This window comes from Chelonia mydas, chromosome 11 (genome assembly GCF_015237465.2).
Source record: "Chelonia mydas isolate rCheMyd1 chromosome 11, rCheMyd1.pri.v2, whole genome shotgun sequence".
Classification (NCBI taxonomy): domain Eukaryota; kingdom Metazoa; phylum Chordata; order Testudines; family Cheloniidae; genus Chelonia; species Chelonia mydas.
The window spans coordinates 47,198,476-47,223,203 of record NC_051251.2 but is presented as its reverse complement, the minus strand read 5'-3'; the positions used below and the strand labels follow the sequence as shown (position 1 = coordinate 47,223,203).

General features: G+C 37.7%; 1 protein-coding gene across 4 annotated transcripts in view; it reads left to right on the top strand.

Moving 5' to 3' along the window:
* Positions 1-24,728, top strand: part of NCKAP1 (NCK associated protein 1) — a 112,587-nt gene that overhangs the window by 33,563 nt on the left and 54,296 nt on the right. For 2 of the 4 annotated variants that reach the window (XM_037913195.2, XM_037913193.2), the window contains 11 exons: positions 5,514-5,606; positions 5,845-5,901; positions 9,357-9,499; positions 9,589-9,679; positions 10,728-10,865; positions 11,887-11,935; positions 13,885-14,041; positions 15,738-15,794; positions 20,875-20,971; positions 21,145-21,251; positions 23,943-24,075. In XM_037913195.2, the coding sequence (XP_037769123.1) occupies positions 5,514-5,606; positions 5,845-5,901; positions 9,357-9,499; positions 9,589-9,679; positions 10,728-10,865; positions 11,887-11,935; positions 13,885-14,041; positions 15,738-15,794; positions 20,875-20,971; positions 21,145-21,251; positions 23,943-24,075 (1,122 nt within the window). The remainder of the gene's footprint in view (positions 1-5,513; positions 5,607-5,844; positions 5,902-9,356; positions 9,500-9,588; positions 9,680-10,727; positions 10,866-11,886; positions 11,936-13,884; positions 14,042-15,737; positions 15,795-20,874; positions 20,972-21,144; positions 21,252-23,942; positions 24,076-24,728) is intronic. The other 2 variants (XM_037913194.2, XM_037913196.2) reach the window with 1 other exon arrangement.

Below are 24,728 nucleotides of genomic sequence, written 5' to 3'. Positions count from 1 at the left end.
AGATTGCCTGTCACTGTTGGGATTAGAATGTGCTTATAATGTTCATTATACCATTGCAGTTGAATAGCAAAGTTCTTGCAGCTGAAACTTATTTCAAGCGTAGTTAGTAAATACATTTCTTATTGTGCTTAAATATTACACTAAACCGTCAGAGTTTTATATTCTATTTAACTATTTGCTCAGTTAGTAGTGTTATGTTCCCATCTATCTTGACTTCACTTGCAGTTGTGTTTAGCACCTGATTTACATATTGTCTGCTTTGTTTACACAAGGGTATTTAAAAAGAGATTTCATCAACTTCTGAAATTTAGTCCGTTTTTAAAAAAGTGACCTACATCTAATTTCAGTTCTTCCTTGTCTTGGTGGGTCCCCTCTTCCAATTTTTGTGGTTTTAGCATAACATTTTACCTTTCTCTCATCTGTAGTTGTGTGGTAGACCAGCATAAATAGGGGAGAGAAGTATGAAGTGGGGAAAGGGGGGGATGACTACCAAAGATAGTTATTAAAATATTTTGGACTTGTGTGGTAAAAATCAATTCCTGATTTCATATGTATTGCATAAAAATGTCCATTTTATTTATTTCATAGTCCAACCCTAGAGAGACAAGGTGCATGAGAGATCTTTTGTTGGACCAACTTCCGTCGGCAAGAGAGACAACTGAATGTTTTGTGATTTTTGGTGTAAGTGGCCATTTATCACTGAGCCCAGCTTGCTGGGGTGGCAAGATAGGAGAATTTAAAGGGACTGTGATTCCATGGTATTACAGTGATCCAAGAGTTCACATTTGTTACCGGCTAGGTGAAAATCTCATTATGGAACATACCACCAGGGGTTGGGGTATCTGCCCAGAGGTAAGCACTCATGGACGTGAGCCACTCCAGACACTGTGGTCCAATAAAAGATACTACCTAACCTACCTTCTCTCTAATATCCTGGGACTTACATGGCTGTGGCTACACTGCATAGTCAACACTGTAATTCTAACTGTTCAGGTATCCAGAAACATATGTCTAAAACATGAGCATACCACCTTACCCCAAATAATTTGACAGTTACTAAACAGGTTTGGTTGAATAGATGTTTTGCATCAACTGGGGAGAACTTGGGTGGTATGGGGCCTTCCACTGAAAATGTCTTCTGCGTACTTCCTGTATGTCCTTTACTTCATTAAATGTCTTTTGTATTTTCGACTTGAGAGCCTTAAGAAAGCACTTGGATAAACTAAAAAGATTGCAACGGTTAAGAGGTAACTTGAATTGTGGTGTCTAAGTCTTACTGTCACAGTTTTGGGGTAACTGCACCTTTGACTCCATGGTGGTCTCCTCAAGGGTTGCCCCCTTTAGGTCTCAAGTATCAAGGCATTGCTTGTATAAGCAAAGTCCCATGACTCTCTCCCTCCAGACTGGGGATTTAGCCTGCTCCTTCTCTTGCCATGCACTGTGTATTTCCCAACAGGTCTGACCTAGCTCGGCACCTGCATTTTTGCTGTTTCTCCAGGGACAATGATAGTGGCTTACCAACAGCTTTCAAAAAACAGAGCAAATTTATTTAAGGACCAAAGCATTACAGAAATCATATAATAAAACAAAGTCAAAACACACATTAAACTTACAAGAGGTCATCCATCTTCCATGTTGGGGATCTGGTAGGTGTCAAAGTCCTTCAGACCTTTCAGCAGTGTGCACTCTTGGTTAAAGGTTCATGTCAGTTTTCTGATCAAAAGCCTATGCAGTCAGTTTAGGCTGGCCCTTTGTACCAGAAGCCTTTCTTACTCCCCTCAGGCTTGGTCTTACCTAATACATGCACAAATCTCCAAATGGTGGTACCTCATTAGACTTTTATACTGGTGCCAGGGTTTGCAGTAATTGCCTCCCACTGATTATAGTTCAGCAAACCTCCTCCATGGAGTTACAATTCCATCTGACTCACAAAGGTGCAGATAACATTTGTAAAGTCGATGCAATAGTCTTAAGTATATGCCTGTGTTGGTCATATCTGTCACACCTATGTGGGAAGGATTTCTGATAGTAGATGGCTGCTTATTCTAGCAGAAAGAGGCATAGCAAGTTCCAATAGTTGGAAGCTAAAGCTAGACAAATTCAAACTAGAAAAGGCACAGACTTTTAACGTGAGGGTAACTAAACATTGGAGCAACTTAAAATTATAGAATATCAGGGTTGGAAGGGCCCTCAGGAGGTCATTTAGCCCAACCCCTTGCTCAAAGCAGGACCAATCCCCAATTTTTGCCCCAGATCCCTAAATGGCCCCCTCAAGGATTGAACTCACAACCCTGGGTTTAGCAGGCCAATGCTCAAACCACTGAGCTATTCAGGGTGTGGTGGATTCTTCATCATTTGAAGTCTTTGAGTCAAGACTGATCTTTCTAAGAGATGCCTTCCGGGTGCTTTGACCTTGTCACCCTGTTCTTTGCATCCCTTCACTGGCTTCCCTTTCTCTTTCAAACCAAACATAAGCTGCTTTTATTCATTTTTCAAGGCCCTTCCTGGCCTTTCATGGCCAATGTTAGCCGTCATTTCTGGTTCACTATCAGAATATTGGCTCCTGTCTCAAATTGGCTCATGATGTTAGCCTCAATTGCCCACATGTTAAATCTTCAGACAAGTACCTTAATGCTTTTCCGCCATGCTTGGAGCTCTCTGTAAACATCCACTAAGTTACCGTATTGTCATCTTTGAAATTCCTCCTTAAAACTCTCCTTTACCGTGATGCCACTAAACTGGAAAATAGTTCCATTGTTGGTGTCTTTAGACCACTGTCTGTCATGCTGACCAATATTCTCATTGGTTCCTTGTACTCTCTCGTCTTTGTCTATATCAGTCTGTTGTCTTTTGTCTTATACTCAGATTGTAAGTTCTTTGGGACAAGAACAGTCTCTTCTGTGTTTGTACAGCACGTTGTGGACCTGGTCTGTGATGAGGATTTCTGGGTGCTGCGGAAATGCAGATAATAAACAGAAGTTATGGTCTTCCTGCAGAAATTACTGGGAGAGGTTCTGTGGCCTGTTAAGCAGGAGGTCAGAGTAGATAATCATAATGTTCCCTTCTGGATTTTAAATCTGTTAATTTGAGCACGGAGACTTAGTAGGAGCAGTCCAGCTGATCTAGTGCCCTAAGAAAGCATTTTGGAGAGGAAGAGTGTGATTTTTGTGTCCTTAGTTAGTCACTTGCTTGAAGTGGGAGGGGAAAAAAGAGAGGTCAGGAAAATGTTTTCTTATGACTAGCTAGTCATTTAGCATAGGAAGATGAATCACACTATCACGAAAAGAAGTTCCTAGTGTAGAACAAAGTTCCATAATCATAGAGCACAAATGTTCCATCAGACTTCTAAGTGGACAATCAAAACATGAATGGCTACTAAAGAATAAGGGGTTCAGTTCCCAAAAACTTTCAGCATTGACCTTACTTTGATAGCATTGAAATCCGTGCCAGTAGCTAACTACTTCAAAGCTCTTCCTCCAACATGATTGTAGATCAGATAGATGAAGACTTTAGGTAATAGATGCAGGTGACTTTTTCTTAATTTTTTGTGTTAAAACTTCTGTACTAAAATCCTTGCATTTTTCTTCTTACTGTTGAACCCTAGTATAGTCTATTACTTTACATGCTCTGTTCCTCAAAAATACTCTCTCCTTGTTTATATATTTTGAACTATTTTAAAATATTTTGAAATATCTTTTGTAGTGTTTCAGTCAAGAAGCCATTATGATTATCTGTAGTTGAAATTGTTCTTTCTGAAATTTTGAACTTACTCTGTTTCTGCTCTCCAAAGTGTATACAACTATACTATTTATTGGAAAGCAGAAATATTCAAAGCTTCCTAAATGAGCCATTATAGGTTTGTGCAAATCAACTACATTTGCAAAATACAAAACTGACACTGAAGATGGCATTAAATATGGCTCTTCAGCAGCTGCTTAGAAATTAGTAGTGGAAAAACTTTGTTGCACGGGTGTGGAAAGAACTACACCCACATTCCTGAGTGCTGAAAACCCAAGTAAATGACTAAGATGCTGCATAATATCAGCTGTGCTTTTTTAGCTGTTTTCAAGCTTCTGTTTTGAAAATTAAAGTTATTACCATTGTATTCTAAGCTATTTAGAGTACATATTTCTTGTCATCTTGTGCTTTTTAATACCTTGCTTTAAGTATAGCCTAGAGCATCCCAAAGGGTCCCAGGGCATATTAGTCATCTTTATTTGTTGCTGAAATGAAACAAATGCTTCCATGACGATTTAGAGTTGTTCTGAAGAAGGAATTTTATATGATGAATGTAACAGCCATCTGCTTCTCTTCTTATGCAAAAAAGCACTATGGGATTTCCAATAACTCTGGAGGTTCCCAGGACCATAGTTTGTCTCATCCCCATAGCACCTCCAGCTGTACTTAATCTTATCTTCTTTACGCAGTATTGGGATACTGGTTCAGTAGAGTTAGAGGGAAAAGTAATTTGCTGAATCACCAATGCCACTTGCAGTGATACCTACTGTATACCTTGGTAACTTCGAACCCTGCTTAGTTTGAGATCGGATGGAATTGCAGCAAAACATCTCTCTCTCTCTCTGTGGACCCAGAAATGCTGTCAGAGGCTGTAATATGGGTGATCAGAGCATCTGCTAAGTAACTGACAACAAGTTTTCTGTTATACTTGTGAGCTACAGTTATTTAGTTGTTATGATCATTGCTAGAGTTAATTTGGAAAAGCCTGGAAATCAGTGAAAAATATTCTTTGAAAATACAACTAGCTGTCATTGTCTCAATTTAAAAAAATAAGTTAATGTGAATTACTTTTATGCCTTTGTATTCACATTTGCCTCTTCCATTTATCCACCAGTGTCTAATGCTAGTGTTTTGCTTCTTTTTCATTTCTTTGTTGTTTTTGTTGCTTTCGTTTTAATGTATTGTGTTTTATATAGAACTAGTCAAAGAACCGTTACTGTATTTTATGTTTGTATCTACATTTTATTTTGCATGCTTAACGTGGCTTTGCCTGGATATTCTTTTTGGTAAGTTCAGAATTTAAAAGCATATTGTTTTTTCTGTAGTAAAACTTGTAAATTCTGCCACCTTTTCTCCCACCTCAAATAATCTGTCATTATTTTTGTCATACTGACTTGTGCTCATGTACTGTTGTTCCTTTGCTAATTACACATCTGATAACACTTCTTTCTTAACATTTCCCAATTTGTCTCTAGCTGCACTAAACAATGACTTCAGTACTAATGTGTACTAATTTGGCTTTAATCTTAAAACTAATGATAGCCAATGGCTATTAAAGTGGTCAGTCTTCGGTGTTTTCTATTACTGTATGTCTACAAAAAACCCAAACGAATGCAAAAGAACCTCAGTCTTAGAAAAACATATATTTTCTTGCGTAGCAAGCTTAGTGGTTCATCTGTGCCTCACAGGTATTTTATTGCTGTCATTTTTTTCTAGCTAGTTTTTTTTAATGATCTGGTGAGAACAGCATACATGCATTTGTGTTTCTTTTACAGCAACAGCTTGCTCAGCTACAGAAGGAAAAATCAGAGATTCTGAAGAATCTGGCTTTGTATTACTTCACATTTGTTGATGTTATGGAATTTAAGGTAAGGCATGGCAAATACAACTCAGATGACTATTAGAATTGATTTTGCAGTAATTCATGTGTCATCAAATAAGTCTCCTATCAAATCTGTTTTTGCAGTAGTATATCGTATATAATGAAATAGCTGCTTTTCTAGATTTGTGTTTTATAAACTCAGTGTGTTCTATTTCTTTGGCAGTATATATTGACATAATTGTTTAAGATCGCTAAACTAAAATAAAGGATTTTTCTTTTGTAAGGACCATGTTTGTGAGCTGCTGAATACTATTGATGTTTGCCAAGTCTTCTTTGATATTGTAAGTTTCTCATTTTTACAAAATATTTTAAATAAGCTTTCAAATACCATTAGAAACTAAAAATGGTAACTACATGTAGGAAAAGAGAAATATTTTTTGCGTTCACTCAGTTTCTGCAAAATCCTTTACCATTTTCATACATTTACAAGTATAACTAACTTTTCAGAGTAGCAGCCATGTTAGTCTGTATTCGCAAAAAGAAAAGGAGTACTTATAGCACCTTAGAGACTAACAAATTTATTTGAGCATAAGCTTTCATGTCAAGGTTCCTTCCCCACTCTGAACTCTAGGGTACAGATGTGGGGACCTGCATGAAAAGCTCCTAAGCTTACTTTTACCAGCTTAGGTTAAAACTTCCCCAAGGTACAAACTATTTTACCCTTTGCCCTTGGACTTTCGGTGCCACCACCAAATGTCTAACCGGGTTTCTGGGAAAGAGTTGTTTGGAAACGTCTTTCCCCCCCAAAATCCTCCCAACCCTTGCACCCCACTTCCTGGGGAAGGTTTGGTAAAAATCCTCACCAATTTGCATAGGTGACCACAGACCCATACCCTTGTATCTTAAGAACAATGAAAAAGCATTCGGTTTCTGAAAAGAAGAATTTTAATAGAGGTAAAAAGAATCACCTTTGTAAAATCAGGATGGTAAATACCTTACAGGGTAATTAGATTCAAAACATAGAGAATCCCTCTAGGCAAAACCTTAAGTTACAAAAAGACACAAAGACAAGAATATCCATTCCTTTCAGCACAGCTTATTTCCTCAGTATTTAAAGAAATCATAATCTAACACATCTAGCTAGATTACTTACTAAGTTCTAAGACTCCATTCCTGTTCTGTCCCCGGCAAAAGCATTACCCAGACAGACCCTTTGTTCCCCCCCCCCCCCTCCAGCTTTGAAAGTATCTTGTCTCCTCATTGGTCACTATGAAGTGAGTTGTAGCTCACGAAAGCTTATGTTTGAATAAATTTGTTAGTCTCTAAGGTGCCACAAGTATTCCTTTTCTTTTTATAACTTTTCAGAATTTTAATATGCTTTAGAATAGTCACAAGCTAGAAAATTGATATACTAACTGTACTAAAATTTGTTACATATTTATAGCATGGTTTTATGACTGTAGGCTTGTGTATGACCTAGTCAGGCTAATTTTATTTTAAATCATGGATCTTTATTATGCCCACAACTTAACTACCAAGGCATTAAAGACTAGCTTAGTTTTTAACACAACCACTTTTGAACAATGGCTCCGGCATTGTCAGCCACTAATGATACACAGCTGCATATCTCTTGTCGCACTGATTCTACAAGTTCATTGTCAGCTTGATTAATTATTGTCAGCTGAATGCTTGGAGCTGCTTGATCCTCAGAAAACAGAAGTATTTCTGGTGTCATGTGGTGTTTCGTTTTTCTTTTTCTCTTTCCTTTATATACATCAGTGCAGCTACACTAGTGGCTAAAATTCCAGTGTAGAAAAAGCTAAAAAAGAAAATCCATTTCCCTTACAACTTTTCCTTTTGGCTTCTGCCTCACCAATCAATTAGAATTATTTGAGTTTGTCAACCAGCATGAGAACAAGGGTGATCCAGTGAGTATAGTCTACTTGGACTTTCAGAAAGCCTTTGACAAAGTCCCTCACCAAAGGCTCTTAAGCAAAGTAAGCAGTCATGGAATAAGCTGGAGCGTCCTCTCATGGATCAGTAAATTATTAAAAGATAGGAAGCAGAGGGTAGGAATATACATGATCAGTTTTCACGGTGGTGAGCAGGAAATAGCTGGGTCCCTCAAGGGTCTGCAGTGGTACCTGCTCTGATCAACATATTCGTAAAAGATATGGAAGAGAGGGTGAATAGTGAGATGGCAAAATTTCCAGACGATACAACATTACTCAAGATAATTAAATCCAAGGTTGACTGTGAAGAGTTACCAAGGGATCTCTCAAAACTGGATGGATGGGGAACAAAATGGGAGATGATACTCAGTGTTGATAAGTGCAAAGTAATGCACATTGGAAAAAAGAATCCCAACTATACATAGAAAATGATGGCACTAAATTAGCTGTTACCACTCAATAAAGAAATCTTGACGTCATCGTGGATAGTTTTCTGTAAATGTCTGCTCCATGTGCAGCAGCGGTCAAAAAAGCTAACAATATTAGGAATCATTAAGGTAGGTAATAAGTCAAAAATATCATCATGTCATTATATCAATCCATGGTACGCCCACACCTTGAATACTGCATGCTGTTCTGGTTGCCTCATCTCAAAAAAGATATTACAATTAGAAAAGGTACAGAAGAGGTCAGCAAAATTATTAGCATTATGGACAGATTAAAAAGAGTGGGACTGTTCAGTTTGGAATATAGACTATTGGGGGGGGGGGGGGGATGATAGAGGCCTATAAAATAATGAATGTTATGGAGAAAGTGAATAGGGGAGTGTTATTTACCCCTTCACATAACACAAGACCTAGGGGTCACTTGATTAAAATTAATAGGCAGCAGGTTTAAAACAAACTTAAAGAGGTACTTCTTCACACAACGCACATTCAGCCTGTGGAACTCATTGCCATGACGTGTTGTGAATGCCCGAAGTATAACTGGATTAAAAAAAGAATGAGAAGTTAATGGAGGATAGGTCCATTGATGGCTGTTAGGTCAGGGACACAAACCCATATTCTGGTGTCCCTAAACTGCCAGCTGTCAGAAGCTGGGACTAGACAACAGGGGATGGGTCAGGTAAAATTGCATGTTCTGTTCATTGCCTCTGAAGCAGTGGGCACTGATTGCTGTCAGAAGGCAGGATACTGGGCTATGTGGACTATTGGTCTGACCCAGTATGGCTGTTCTTAATTTTGGCTTTCATTCTTGACACTTATAATGTTGTCATTTCACTGGTTCAATAGTCATTAGTCTTTTAGGACTGGCAAACTTGGATTTATAATGTAACAAAGAAGCACAGATGAACCCTTTCAGGGGATCTTTATATGTCATTAGGATTCAAAATGGTGGTAGAAGCCAAATTTTTGTCCTTTGCAGGCCAACTTTTAAAATGCAATAAAGTTTATAGAATGTAAGACACAACACATTCACATTTTGATTGATTGTTTTGTAATTTCAGAGCAAAATTATTTTCCAGGTTTTTTTTTTTTCATTCCTTACACAGAATATAACAGGTACTCACTAACACCCTGATGCTGCAAAGATGTATATGCTTATCTTCAAGCATTTTGAGTTGTCCCACTGATTTAAGTGCTTGAATTAAGCTTGTTCATAAGCGTTGAAGAAAAATAAGACCTACACTTTTGGCATAAAAAAACCACTAGAATTAAGTGCTAATAATACTTGAGTATGATTTAGGTTTTTTCACTGGAGCGTGTATGTGTATAATAATAATTTTGCTACTGAAGGTCTTCAGAATGGAAAAAAACCTGTACCCATTTGTACTTTATCTCTAGACTGTAAACTTTGATTTAACAAAGAACTACCTAGATTTGATTATAACCTACACAACACTAATGATACTGCTGTCTCGAATTGAGGAAAGGAAGGCAATCATTGGATTGTACAATTATGCTCATGAAATGACGCATGGAGCAAGGTAAAAATCCATTGTGTATTTTTAAAAAAATTGTATTTTTTTACATGATTTTGTCTACAGCGGGGTAAATTATTTGTTGTGCTTTTCAGTGATAGAGAATATCCACGTCTTGGCCAGATGATTGTGGATTATGAGAATCCTTTAAAGAAGATGATGGAGGAATTTGTACCTCACAGCAAGGTATGTTTGAATGCTTTTCACAGGTTCATAATCATTGCTGGTTGAAAGAAGCATGTGTGTGAAAGCAAATTTACAGGTTATAAGACTACTATTTAAAAAAAAAAAAATCTCTAGGGAATTAAATTGTTGATTTAGCAGATATATGAGTAGAGAGACAATTTATAAACTTCGCCAAACCACCCCTCTGCCTTCCAGGAAAAAAACTAAACCAAAACTGGTTAAGCTTTTTTGACTATGTAACAGATATACAACTTACTGTTCATTTGTAGTATGGTAGCCTAGAGGCCCCATTCAGGTTCGGTACTCCAGTACTCTACACAGTAAGACCCAGCCCTATAGAATTTATAGTTAATTTTTAGATGAGATGGAAAAAGTGAGCTTAATCTATAGGGGAGAATTGGCTGGCAGGACCAGAGTAACTGGCTGCTTAGGTGAACTAATGAAAAACTTGATAAATCCAATTTTATTTTTGTTCACTCATGTATGTAAAATAAAAATCCTCTGCCCTTGTCTTTTCATTTTATTTTAATGTCATCTACCCTAATTCCTTGTATTTTTAAAACAGTTTTCTAGTTTTCCATTATTAAAAAAACAGTACCTCATTTCTTCTATGTGAGCAGAAACTGGCTTTAGGGTTTAGTGTAGTGTTTAGCCTCAAATATTTTAGTAGACAATTGTGATTATTGCAAGAATGGATGTAAAATACCAAGTGGTTAGTGATTAGTTAGTTTTTATGCAAGGTTACATCCAGGCTTGAACGCCAGCATCAGACATTAGCTGTTCAAGCTGCTCAAAATAGGAACTATTTCATGGTGGTTGCCATTGTCATTAGCTGTTCAAGCTGCTGAAAATAGCAAGTATTTGGCTGGTTGCTATTAAAAGAGAATATTGTGTTAATAAAGTAGAATAGTTTCTAACAGTGTCTAGATATTATTACTGTACAAGAAGACATACAGTGAAGTACATATCTTAGATATTTGCTAAATTAAACAAAGCATTTGGTCTTGCAGAGTTCTTCTAACTAAATATTGTTTTTCTTACTTCCTAGTCCCTTTCAGATGCTCTAATTTCACTCCAGATGGTCTATCCCCGAAGAAATCTGTCAGCTGACCAGTGGAGGAATGCACAACTATTGAGCCTCATCAGTGCTCCGAGTACAATGCTTAATCCTGCACAGTCGGACACAGTATGACATTTTACCTTGAGTAATACAGTAGTATTAAATGAGTTTTTCTGTGAAATAATTTAATTTTATATATATTTAATATAGGATTACATATTATTGGATTAAACTGTTTAATTCGCTGTCTAGAATTTAGCTTTTCTAGGCCATTTTTGAGCTAATAATCACTTTGGTTACACTTGAGTATTTACACCTGCAGTGCAGAATGAAATTAATTACCTATTTAATTGTAAGACATCCTTTGTCTTAACATTACCTCTATCCCCAGTTCTTGGTAATTTTTCTCTGAAGGAAAATATTGTGCATTTTATTGGGTTGGGAGGGTAGGGGATAGAATTTTTATATCGTGTCTAGGGTGTTGATAGGGAAACAGACGGAACATCAGACTCAAGATTTTTTCAAAAGTGAGCCGTGACTTCGGATGCCTCTGTTTTGGGGTGCACATTTAGCACTTTGTAAAAAAATCAGCCCCCTTCTAGGTGTCAAGTTGGGCACTCAGAAATAGTCACCCAAAGTTACTAGTCACTTCTGAAAATCTTAACTAAGAAATATTAGTTAGATATCCTTATAAAAGGTTCTGCATTGGTTTGTTTAATTTTCCACGTTACCTTGTGCGCTGGAAATTTAATTTCCTAAATTGTAATGTGGGGTTGGGTTTTTTTGAGGTTATAAAAAACTGACAATTGTTTATCATTTTGCTCAAGAGACTTGAGACATAAGTGTATGTCACACTTACCAGGAATTAGAAACTGATTTTAAACTCAGTAGGCTTTTTTGTATCTGAAAAGAGTTCAGTCTCTGTAAAATATGTAAGACTTTATTGATGCTTAAGCATCAGCTAAGTTAAAAGCAATTTAGTAAACATAAGCAATCTTCTTTGTTCTTGATATTAGGGTAATATGTCCTGACAGGCTTTGTGAGGACAAACCTTATTAAGTTGTTGCTTTTGTGTAAAAAGCTATATTCATTAGAAATTTTTTTTACTGTGTATTATTAGTTTATTACAAATTATTCTTTCCAATAGATGCCATGTGAATACCTCTCTCTAGATGCAATGGAAAAATGGATTATTTGTAAGTACAACTTTGAGTGTGCTTTTTTTTAAGTTGTTTTACTTCTATAAAGTGCCTGTTTTCAGAATGCTGTACTAAAGCAATTATATTCTTAGAATGTGGCTTGACTAGACCCTATAGATCCTTTCATTTATACAGTAACAGTATATCATGCTTTTGTATGGTTTTTTTAAAAATTAGTTTATAGCATATATTAGATTTTGTGACTGTACATTTGTTTTTGAGTTATTTTTATTAGTGATAATTTAAGCAGTGCCATTAACTAATTCATACCAATGACATTTTGGTCATTCGTTGCTATACTAGAAAATAAGGTGCGTATATTGTTATGCTGTCTAGAGTGGCTCACAACTGAGAGTGCCAATTTCAGGTCAGACTGTCAGAAAACAGGGCCAACACCCCCAAACTGGTGGTATATTCTATAATTAGATTTCACCAAACCAGCAACAAATGTGAACTCCTTGAGCACTATATCAGTCTTACCATGGAGACACAGACAGTCCCCATAAGCTCTCCTACCCATCTTGCCACCCAGACAAACTGGATTTAGTGAATAATGGTCACATAAACCACAAATCACATCACATTAGGTTACTCCAATCCCAGAGGATCAATCGCTTACCCTAGATCAGTTTGGTACTCTGGATGTCACATCAAAGACAATGCTGGCAGCCAGTTCTCTAGTAAACTAATTCAAGATTTATTAGCTAAGAAAAGAAATGAGTTATTGATAGTTTAAAGCAGGCAAAATACATTAACAGGTGAGACAAAGTTTGTAAATCCAAAATGATATCAGAGATGGAGTAATCTGCTAGTTTTCCAAAAGTCTTTCAGGGTTACCCAGAATAACTCTGGGGATCTCTTCTTGTCCATATATTCTACTCTGTTGGAATCCAAGCAGTCCAGAGATGAAGAATCATTCCTCTGAATCAGTATTTGTATTTTCTTTCCTCAGATAACACTCTGACAAGTGTTTCTACTCACTGCCTGGCTCCTTGCTTTGAAATTAGCATTTTCTGTTACAGCCATTAAGTCCTTCATTAACATTTCACAAGGTTTCTTTGAAGAGTAATTTTAGTTACAGGGTTATACATAAATGGAAATGTTAGTAATAGCAAACAACAATCCTTCATTAGTTTAGTACATTTTCATCTTAACACTAATATACACTTTTGATCTAGGGTTAATTAGTTACATGAGTATACATAATGTAATACAATAGAAATCAACAGGTTATAGATAAGTGAAGACAATACCGTTAACATTTCTTTTGAACTAAACTATTTACACAAGTTAATTGACCTGATTACACTACAATACCTTTTGACACTCCTCCTTTGATTTCTTTCAGCATATCTGTGAATTAGCCTGCAGCTCAGTCCTGAGCTGACACCTGGGTAGACCGTGTCACATATACAACTATACATAAAATCAGAACAGGAGTACTTGTCGCACCTTAGTAAGAAGATATAGATAGGTATACATACACATACACACAGACATACAGAGGATACGAAAAGGTGGAGTAAGAGGCTAATCAATTAAGATGAGCTATTATCAACAGGCATTTTTTTCTCCTGCTGATAATTGTTCATCTTAATTAATTAGCCTTTTCCTCCACCTTTTCGTGTTCTCTGTATGTATATGTATATATACAATCTTCTTACTATATTTTGCAATCCGAGTAGCCGACGAAGTGGGCTGTAGCCCGTGAAAGCTTATGCTCAAATAAATTTGTTAGTCTCTAAGATGCCACAAGTACTCCTGTTCTCTTTGCGGATACAGACTAACACGGCTATTACTCTGAAACCTATACATGAAATCAATATATTAAAAACTATTGGTTTGGCAGTTGGCCACAGTAGTCCATTCAGTAGTTCAGGTTCTCATGTTGTCTTTGTATTTCTGCTCTGTGATATTTTACATCCATCTTGAATTTTCTTTTGAAGTTGGGTTTATTTTGTGCCATGGAATCCTGAATAGTGATGTTACAGCTTTGAACCTTTGGAAACTCGCTCTTCAAAGCAGTTCTTGCCTGTCTCTATTTCGAGATGAAGTTTTCCATATTCACAAAGCTGCAGAAGACTTGTTTGTGAACATAAGAGGGTATGGTATTTTCATGAATGTATTGTGTTAGCAAACTGTCTTCATTGCTGATAATGGAGTTAGCACAGGGCTAGCATAACAATTTGTCTGTCAGTATGAGGATTATATAACAGCTTTGATTAATAGTTTTAGAATATGGAAATACTGTTGGAGGGGAAGTAGGAGGATAAATTCTCATGGCTGTTTCATTATCACCATTATGGAAAAAGATTAACAGTTTTTATGTCCGGAGCTTGTAAGTTTTCATGACAGTTTTGCAAAGGTGAGCTGTTCCATGGTTGGAAGGTCTGAAATAGAAACGTTTTCCTTTTTTTCTGAATGTATTTTTCTAATCCCTCACTGTTTAGAATGTTACATGTATCTTAAGATCATGTTAAGTAGTACTGAAAATACAATGAAATGTAGAGATTTGATATAAAAAATTGGCACTTACTGAAAACATATTTTATATACACACACACACACACAGAGATTTTTTTTATATATTATTTGATAATTTGTTAGATAAGTTTTTTGCCATAGGTACTCATCTTTCAGAGATACTAGAAATGCAAAAACAAAACAAGGCCCCCCATCCCAAACTGGGCTTTAGTTCCTAAATTGAGCACTTGTTTTTGGAATGCTTTTAGTCCTTGTACATACATCTCTAGAGGGCTCGATCAAAATTGCATAGTGTGTTCCGGGATTTTGTTTAAATGTACCATTGCTTGAACAGTTGATTAGAAAATTATGCATCTACCTGTTAGATGAAAGTTCTGCATGCAGATTTTCAGTATTTACAACATTTAGGCTATGTACACATTATAGCTCAGGTCGGTATAAGCTATGTTGCTCAGAAGTGTGAATATGCCACCCCATTAGCGACCTCCATTAGCAACCTATATTACACTGACCTGGGTGCTGGTGTAGACAGTACTATGTCGGTGGTAGGAAAGCTGCCGCCGATGTAGCTACTGCTGCTCATAGGAGTAATTAAGTCAACAGGAGATCTCTCTCTCTCGTTGGAAGCGTCTGCAATAGCGTTGGTGTTGCTGTAAGCTCTGTAGTATAGCCATAGCCATACCTTAGCTTAAACCATAGACTGCTTCTTCTCAGTGCATGAACTGAAGGATTCTTCTTCTGAGTATTGCCTTCTTTATTTCATGTCAGTTCAGACATGATTTGGCAGCTGATCTGTCAAGCAGCAAGAGTTAATGTAACTGTATTCTGTGGGTTTTCAAAAGGTGTCAGAGGGTCACGATCACTGTGCCCTATCCATGCTGATAAACGGGAGGGATTCTGGTGGTGTGGGGGGAAGGTATAGAGGATGAGGAATCTTAGTTATTTGCAAGCTACAGCTGTCTGCAACAGGTTTTGCAATATCAGCCACTAAAATATTGAAATTCAGTATTTCACAGTGAGGAAGGAAGCATCACAATACATTTTAATGATTTTTAAAGGTCTGTCAAATAAGGCTAAAAATACAAATAAAATATGTAAAAACACAGAAAACTGAGATCTCGATCAAGGATGGGTGTTTCCTGTTACTGTCCAGTGGCTCATCTCATTAACCAGAGCAAGGTAGTCCTTGGGCAACATGGGCTGTTTGCTAAAGGCAAATTCCCTTTGCTGTGGAACTATAGAAAGTATAGGGCCCTAGCTATTGCTAAGGCTGTTACCAATACTTGTTGACATTTCACTACTGTTTTTCTTGCAGCTACAACAAACGGATTAATGACATAAGAGAGTGCAAAGAAGCTGCTGTATCACATGCGTAAGTATCTTGTATAAAACCACAGCATACTGTGATTTTTCAGATTTGAGTACTACTTACTTTTGTAAAAAGCTTAAAACCAACAACAATGTTAACTGGATTTTTTTTATATCATGAGTGCATTTAAATGGAACTTTATACTGAGATATCCTTGTCGTACTAAGCTTATTGTTCTTAGCTTTGTTTTCTTTTTCCTGTTTGAGAGAGGTATGTTCTTGTTTACTGCTGTTTAAAAACAAACCAACCCCTTACTTGAACAAAGTCTTTGATTTGACATTTTTGTGCATGAAGTTTTCCTAAATTCAAAATCAGTTATGGGAATTGAGTTTTTCACCTTCATATTAAATCAGATCAAAATATCTTTGTATTCACTATTTCATCAAGCTTCTTCAAGAGTAAAACTATTGTAAATAAAACATGGAATGTGAAACTTTAATTTTTGAATAATTGTAGCTGTGTAAACACTTAACAGTGGCACAGGAGCACCACTACAGTTAAGGTTGCGTCATGACCGTGTTCGGAGATGGACCTTTCTAAGTCCTTTAAAACTGACATGTTTAGTTGGATTTCTTTGAAATTTGGTGCATCTCAGGAGGTGCAAGGTAAAGTTTGTGATCCAAATTTGGAGTCATTTGAGCCAGGAGTTCTGAAGATATAATCCCTGGAAAATATTAGCCATTTAAATTTTTATTTATTTATTTTATTTATTTATTTTTTGCCTCGTGCTAGAGATGTGATGTGAGTCAAAATAGTCTCAATCTGTAATGTTTTACCCAAGGTAGTGCATGACACCCATTCTATATTTGAGGGATCCAAATGGAAAACTGTATTTAAGAAAATGTATATTTTTTTGCAATACACATACATCAATACCAAAAAATAGCTAGATGGTTTCCATTCCCACGATTTTATGTGTTTTAAACTACACTTTTGTAAGTGCTCTAAAATCCAAATGGCTACTCAGATTGCTGTGAAATTTGATGTGCCTCATGGTGGCTCATGATCGCATTAGTGATTCAAATTTAGGTTCCAGAGTTGCAGCTCCCCTCCCTCCCTCTCGTCCCAAAAGCATCACGGACCTCTTGGTTGCTGTGAAGTCACCCTTTAGTTAACACATCTAAAGATAAATTAATCACAAGCCCCCACCTAAAACAAAAGGATTTGCCTTGGAGTTACTGTAATTTGAGTCGTGGGTGGCAGTTTTGTTTTGGGGGAATATAAGCAAAGTATTTGGGGGAAAATGTTATATGTGAATGCTTTCTGAGAAAGGAGAGGTGTTGGGGGATGGGGTGTGGGGGAATATAGGGAGGGGGGTGTTGAGGTCATATGGGGAGGCGAATAAATGTGGATGGATGGTAGTGGAGGTGAGAGGGGCGGGGGTGTCTGGAGACAGGTATAGCACCCCCTAGCTTGGCCAGGGTACCCCCAATCTTCCTGCACCCTCCAACTGTCATTGCACCCCTACCTTCCTGCACTCCACAGCTCTGCTAGTGCACTCCTTTTGCAACCCCAGTGCACTTCAACCCTCTGCTCCCCACCTGTGCCAGTGCACCCCCGCCTCCCAGTCAGCTAATGCATCATAACCTTCTGGCATCCCAATCATCCTTCATCCCCCAACTCTCCAGTGCACCCCAACCTGTTTGCACTGCATAGCTCTGCCTGAAGGAATTAGGTATTTTTAAGAACACTTTCGTAGATACCCAAAAAGCCAGAATTCAGGAGGAAAGCCATATTGGTTAAAAAATGTGGTTTAGAGCAGAAATGAAGGCAGCTATAAAACAAACGTGTGTGTGTGTGTGAGAGAGAGAGAGACACACACACGGAAGAAAGGTGAAGTTGATAGTAATGAACATAAATCAGAAGGTAGGAACTGTAGAAAACTGATAAGAGAAGCAAAGCAATTATAGTTCTCTGAAATCATCCACTCAATGTGCAGTGGCAGTCAAAAAAGCGAACAGAATGTTGGGAATCATCAAGAAAGGGATAGATAAGACAGAAAATATCATATTGCCTTTATATAAATTCATGGTACGCTCACACCTTGAATACAGCATGCAGATGTGGCATACCATCTCTAAAAAAAAAGGTATATTGGAATTGGAAAAGGTTCAGAAAAGGGCAACCAAAATTATTAGGGGTATAGAATGGCTTCCGTATGAGGAGAGATTAGTAAAATGGGGACTTTTCAGCTTAGAAAAGAGGTGACTAAAGTGGGATATGATAGAGGTCTATAAAATCATGAGTGGTATGGAGAAAGTAAATAAGGAAGTGTTATTTACTCCTTCTCGCAATATAAGAACAAGGGGCCACCAAATGAAATTAATAGGTAGCAGGTTTAAAACAAACACAAGAAAGTATTTTTTCATGGAACGCACTGTCAACCTCTGGAACTCCTTGCCAGAGGGTGTTGTGAAGGCCAGTACTATAGCGGGGTTCAAAAGGGAGCTAGATAGGTTCATGGAAGGTAGGTCCATCAATGGCTATTAGCCAGGATTGGCAGGAATGGTGTCCCTAGCCTCTGTTTGCCAGAAGCTGGGATTGGGTGACAGGGCATGGATCACTTGATGAAAACCTGTCTGTTCTTTCCCTTTGGGTCACCTGCCATTGGCAACTGTCAGAGGACAGGATACTGGGCTTGATGGACCTTTGGTCTGACCCAGTATGGCCATTCTTATGAACAAGGAGCAATCTGTGGCCAGTAGAGTTAAGGACAAAAAGTAGTTAAAGTATATTAGGAACAAAAATAATCCTAGCAATAGTATTAGTCCATTACTAGATAGAAATGGTAAAATTATTACTAATGCTACAAAAAACACAGATATTAAATATTTCTGTCCTGTATTTGTGGGGTGGGGAAGATGAGGTAGTCTCATAATAACTCTTTCCATTTCACTAGTATCTTAGGCGAAGGTTAAACAACTGCTACTAAAGTAGCATCAGCTCTAGGCAACTTGCATCCAAGAGCTTTTTTTAAAAAGCTGACAAGTTCACTGGACCGTTAATGTTGATTTTCATTAAGCCTTGGAGAACTGGGGATGTTTCAGAAGACTAGAAGAAAGCAATGTTGTGCCAATATTTAAAAAGAGTAAACAGGATGACCTCTGTAATTGTCAGCCTGACATTGATCCCAAGCAAGATAATGGAGTGGTTGATACAGGACCTGATTAATAAAAAATTAAGAGGGTAATATAATAAATGCCAATCAGCTTGGACATAAGGAAAATATATCCTGTCAAACTAACTAGATGATTTTTTTAAAGAGATTTCAAGTTTGGTTGATAAGGTAATAGTGTTCCTGTAATATACTTAGACTTCTGTAAGGCAGTTGCCCTGGTACTGCTGTGATATTCCCCAGGGTATAATCTGGACTGTTGAACCACTGTCCCCTTTACTCTGTAGCCCCGGGTGCCTTCTACACTGCTCTGCTAGTGACGAGCAGCCTCTCCAGGCTCTGCTCACACACAGCCATTAGCATGGAAAGTCACTCCTAGCAGAGTTGCATCGATTTTCTCCTACCTAGTCAAGAACAAGGCAACACCCGCAAATGCCCCAGCCTTGCACACCAGGAATGTGCGTCTTGCACTGCTCAGGACCCCTTTACCCCCGAACAGAGTAAGCTCATTAAAAGTCCATCATTTCATCAAAGGGAGTGAATATGCACCAGCCTTTTTAACCTGAGAAGAGATTCTCCAAACTCTTAAATCAAAACATACTGGTTTAGATAAACGAATAAAAGAAGTTTATTAACTAGAGAAAGATTTTAAGTGAGAAGTAGTAAAGGAATAAAAGTCAGAATTGGTTACAAAAGGTAAAACACACAGGCTATTTCCTAAACGTTACTAATCTAAATAATATTTGAAAGCAAAAGAATTTTTCTCACCCAAAACTTTCAGCAGTCCATACTAACTGGAAAGCCTTCCAGTGAGAACCACTCCCCCTAGTTCAGTGATGGTTCTTTGTCTTTGAAACAGTCTTGCTGCTGTGAGTAGACAGAGGAGAAGAGATAATGTATAGGTCTTATTTTATACCCTCCTCCTCTCTTTGAGGAATGCTCCATGAAACCCTACCAAAACAACCAGGGACACCCCTCCTAAGAACAGAGCGGATGGGGATCTCTGTGGGTCCATGTCCAGCCACAGATGGTCAGAGGCAGCCTGAGGACCCAGACAGTCACAGAGCAGGTGGGGTACATGGGGGGGAAGGACAGAGTGCTGCCATTGTCTCATAGCCTAGAAGGGCAACAACAGAAGCCAATTGAGTGAAGCAGCGCCCCGAATGATTCTTTGAGCCTTCCACTCCTAGCTGTGCTTTGACCTTTTCTGCCTCCCAGTCTGCAGCTAAAATCTACCTCAAAATAACACTTCCATTTATCTGAACCCTGGGTTAGCCAAAAATTCAATGTTCCCCATGGCATTCAGATACATGGGAGCATATCATACTTAAGACCCGTACACTGGTTACCCTAATAGCCATCTACAGGTTTGGCTTTTAAAGGCAAATTAGACGTCTAAAAACTCAACTTTTTTTTTTTTTTTTCATTTTAAGACATAAAATACCTGAAAATAATTTCCTGCTACGTTTCTGTTAAGGACAAAATTCAGTGGGGATGTAAGGCTTTATAAATAATACATCATCAAGGAAACCAGGTAGTTTATGCCCCAAATTTAGGTTTATTTAACAAAATAAATGTTCAAATTTCCAAGGGACAATTTTTTTGGTTTACGCATTCCCCCAGCATTTTTTGAAATCTCCACGATATAGCATTGTTATGCTAATGTGTGAAAACTCAAAGTAACTGGCTAGAAACCTGAGTGAAATACAAATTGAAAAGTGAGTTGTGAAGGATAGATTATTAAACTTCTTAGTGATTTAAAGTATTAGTAATGGAGGTGACATTTTTAGTCTGACCCTTGTTCTTTCAATTACTGAATTTTCTTTGAAGTTGGTGAAATATGAACTGTAAATATTAAGACCAAAACATTTAATTTAAAAATAAAACTCTTCCCCCAACCCATTTTTATAGTGACTCAGAGTAGATATTGATGATTAATGAATTTCAATCTTTGGTTTTTTAATACAGTGGATCAATGCATAGAGAAAGACGCAAGTTTTTACGGTCTGCACTGAAAGAACTAGCTACTGTCCTGTCCGATCAGCCAGGCCTGTTAGGTCCCAAGGTAATTGCAGTAGTTATATTTGATGGGTATGTAGCCTATTACATTTTCTTTCAAACTTCTTACAATAAGCTAATTTTTAACATGTCTTGGAAAAAATTCTACTTTAAAAAAGGTAAAATCTATACATATAAGGTGTTTGTTTTAGGAACTAATTGATATTTTTCCTTTTCCAGGCACTTTTTGTATTTATGGCATTATCCTTTGCTCGTGATGAAATTATTTGGCTTCTTCGTCATGCAGATAACATGCCTAAAAAGAGTGCAGATGACTTCATAGATAAGTAGGTTAACAATATTTAGTGTGGTACTTTAAATCTTTATGCAGAATTAACAGGGAAAATATATTTGAATGTAAGATGATCTGTGCAGGAATCATTGTGGGTGTATGTGTGAATTAGGGCTGTTCAGAAAAGTGGAAATTTCAACTTTTCATTGAAATACTAAACCCTGAAATTTTAGCCAAAAACTGGAACTTTTTGATGAAAACTTAAAACTTGGTGCAGACAGCTGACACTTTTCATTAAAAATTTAGTCAAAACCCCAATTGATCTTGGAAGCAGTTCAGATGGAAAAATTTTGACTAGCCTTGGTTTGTGTAAACCAGCTGCATATACTTTTTGTTGAAGCAATGTAACAGAAAATTATATAGATAGAAATTAGTTTTAAATTTATCTTGCATTGTAAAATTACTAATACCCCAATCCTATGGAGAAGTTCAAGTGACTAGTGTTAAATCAGATAGCCCTAATCCAGTTGTACAAAGTGCCATACATAAACAAGCAAGGTGGCAGCAGGAGACCTGAATAAAGAAATGATTCTGATGGACTTCGGGGGGAACAGCGCCAGCTCTCTTAAGTAGCCAATCCAGGAACTTCTCTGTCTTCAGGTGGACTAGCTAATCTCTGTGAATCTCTTCTCCCATGAGAGTAAAAACTGACTGGAAAGTTCCTTGAAGGTTTGCTATCAGTAGAGCAAGCTAACCATGAATCTCTTCACAACAGTGAAGATCGAGCTTTCTGTGCTTTACAATTAGAATAGGAAACCCTGTGATTCAACCAGTGATCTATTCTCCATCCACTGGGGAGAGTCAGCTGATACATCCCATTCACTTGGTTCCATAGGTTTTGAGAGAGAGAAAACTAGATAAAATCTGATCCTAATAACACCATGCTGGCACCCATTAGCTGTTAATCCTAATATTTTTCCTTCAACAAATCTCATATGCTGAGTCTGTGGAATACTAGAAAAACTACATGTAAAGGCTTGGTTTATGAAAAGAAAACTCCTAACAATATTGGCTGTCACATCTCTTCAATACTAATACCAAGAAGGATATTCACCTTAAACTTATTACCTTACCTAGGAGAAATTACCCTAGTGTGTACAACGTAACCCTGTGCCATCTGTGGTATGCAAAAACCCTTTGCGCTCAGTGTTTGAGGAGCCATCAGAGGCCCTTCTGTGAATGTTGTCCACTGTGTGTGTCACCCTTCACTATGCAGGTCTGAGGGGAGCGGAGAACCTGTCATAAATCCCTTGCTGGGTAGTTCTTGGATGGAAATTAAATACAGTGCTGCATGGGCTCACGTTCCTTTTCTCAAATCTTTGTGTCCATTTACTTGTTTTAGGTAACCGTTCATAGTGATTGTTTCCTTGGACAGGAGTGTGGAGAGTTTCCTAATGCTCCCTCAATAAGGTGGCTGTTAGATAATCCCTACCATCATTTATTTACAGGCTGGACAGTAGTTCTCCTAGAACCAGAAAAATTACCATTAACATATGTTGTGTATATCTTATTCACATGTGCCATAACCTAGGTTTAGTCTAGTTAAAATTCTAGACTAGGACCTTAAAATTCTAGTTACTTCGCCATCTGGCTTTTGCAGGTCAGAGTTTTTGTTCTGTTCAGTAGCTCCAAGGGTGAGGAGAGGCCTTCATATCCTATCAGAGTGCCTCTTCATATGTATTAAAGAAGTATACTGAGCTCGTGTTGGGTGACCAGAAAAATCACTGCCACCAGAAAAATCACTAACTTTTGGGTAGAACAGAAAATCTCTGGATTAAATCTATCAAGTAACTACCTGGCAATCAGTTCACAGCTTCATTTGAAATTAAGTGGATGTTTAGCACATTAAGAGGTATGGTTTTCAGACAATGCTGGGAGCCATAATCTAAGGCCAGGTCTAAGGCTAAAAAATTAAGTCTCCCAGGTCCATCACTTGGGGGCATTGAGTGTCGGATAAGATGATCTAATTTCCCCCGGGTAGGCAGTGCTAGGTTGACAGAAGAATTTTCCCATTGACTTACCTACTGCCTTTTAGGGAGGTGAATTAACTACGCTCATCAGAGAACCCCTCCCATTGCTGTAATGAGTCTCTACACTGAAGTGCTCCAGCAGTGCATCTGCAGCGCTGCAACTGTGCCGATATAGCGTTTCAAGTGTAGACAGGCCCTAAGATAGTGCTGCTCCCTAGTTCTTTGTATAGTATCACTCGTTGTGGGTACTGCTAGGCATAGCCTGTTTCCAGACTAGTGAGCATCCAGCAGATAAAGAAACTTTGATCTTGTTTTGTAAACTGATTTATATTTTAGTAGGTAGAACTTCCAGTATGAAAGCCTCACCATTATAATTATTATTTAAGTTGTATTTCACAGAATTAATCAATTTGATTAGTAGATGATACAGACATTTCAATTGCGGTGCTAGTGTGAGAGGGAGGATTTCTTTAGAGAATAGAGTTGGATCTAAAAGCGTTCCTTTGGGGCCAGAGCCTTGTGTTTTTTTCCCTTCTCACTGAAAGACTCTAGTAAATAATGTTTTTTTAAAAGAAAACAGTGAAAGCTTAAAGCCAATATACTGTTCTAAATCGTTTGTAAACAAGTGTTTCTAGTGGAAAGGGCTCTATCTTGACCTCTTTCAAGAGGGGTATGTTTTTGTATTTGTAAACTTTTCCTTTTTTTTGCTTCCTAAGGCACATAGCTGAACTGATATTCTACATGGAAGAGCTCAGAGCTCATGTGCGAAAATATGGACCAGTGATGCAGAGATATTATGTGCAGTATCTCTCAGGTTTTGATGCTGTGGTCTTAAATGAACTTGTGCAGGTGAGGGGCTGTTTGTTCATTTGTTTTTATAAACACATCTGCACGTTTGCCAAAGAGCTTGTTTAGCTGTTGTGTCTGATGTGGCATCTAGAAATGCATCTCACTTTGTATAAAACTTCGCTGCATTTGTGCTGTTTAAATAATAACTTTTGCAAAATAAAACAAACCAAATAGTTCATGGTTCTGCTTTGTGCTATAGAGATTGAGCTTTTGGTGAAAAAAAATCTATATTCACCTAAAGGTACAAACTAAAATAGATTAAGACTCCTGGCTGTGTTCTTTCAACAAGTGACTGGCAAGAACTCCTGTAGCTTCAGAGTTGTAAAACTGTTGAACCACCTCACCAGTGCATGGTACATTCCTGCTTCTATCAGTGTGAAAAAGGAACGGACAGGATCTAGACTACACAAATGGATCTAGACTACACAAATGGAACTGCAAATGTCTCAAAAGAAATTTCTGACCACAAAGGGGAACATGCTCACAAAGTTCACTGATTCCTCCCCATCTCAGAGGGGTGGTTGGGGCTACCTTCAATATATGGACCTCTTTGCAATACCTCTACCTACTAAGTTACTGTTTTTTTACACAAGAGACAGCCCCTGTACCATGGAGATGTACACTGATGTCCATGGATACCTTTGCTATTTCAA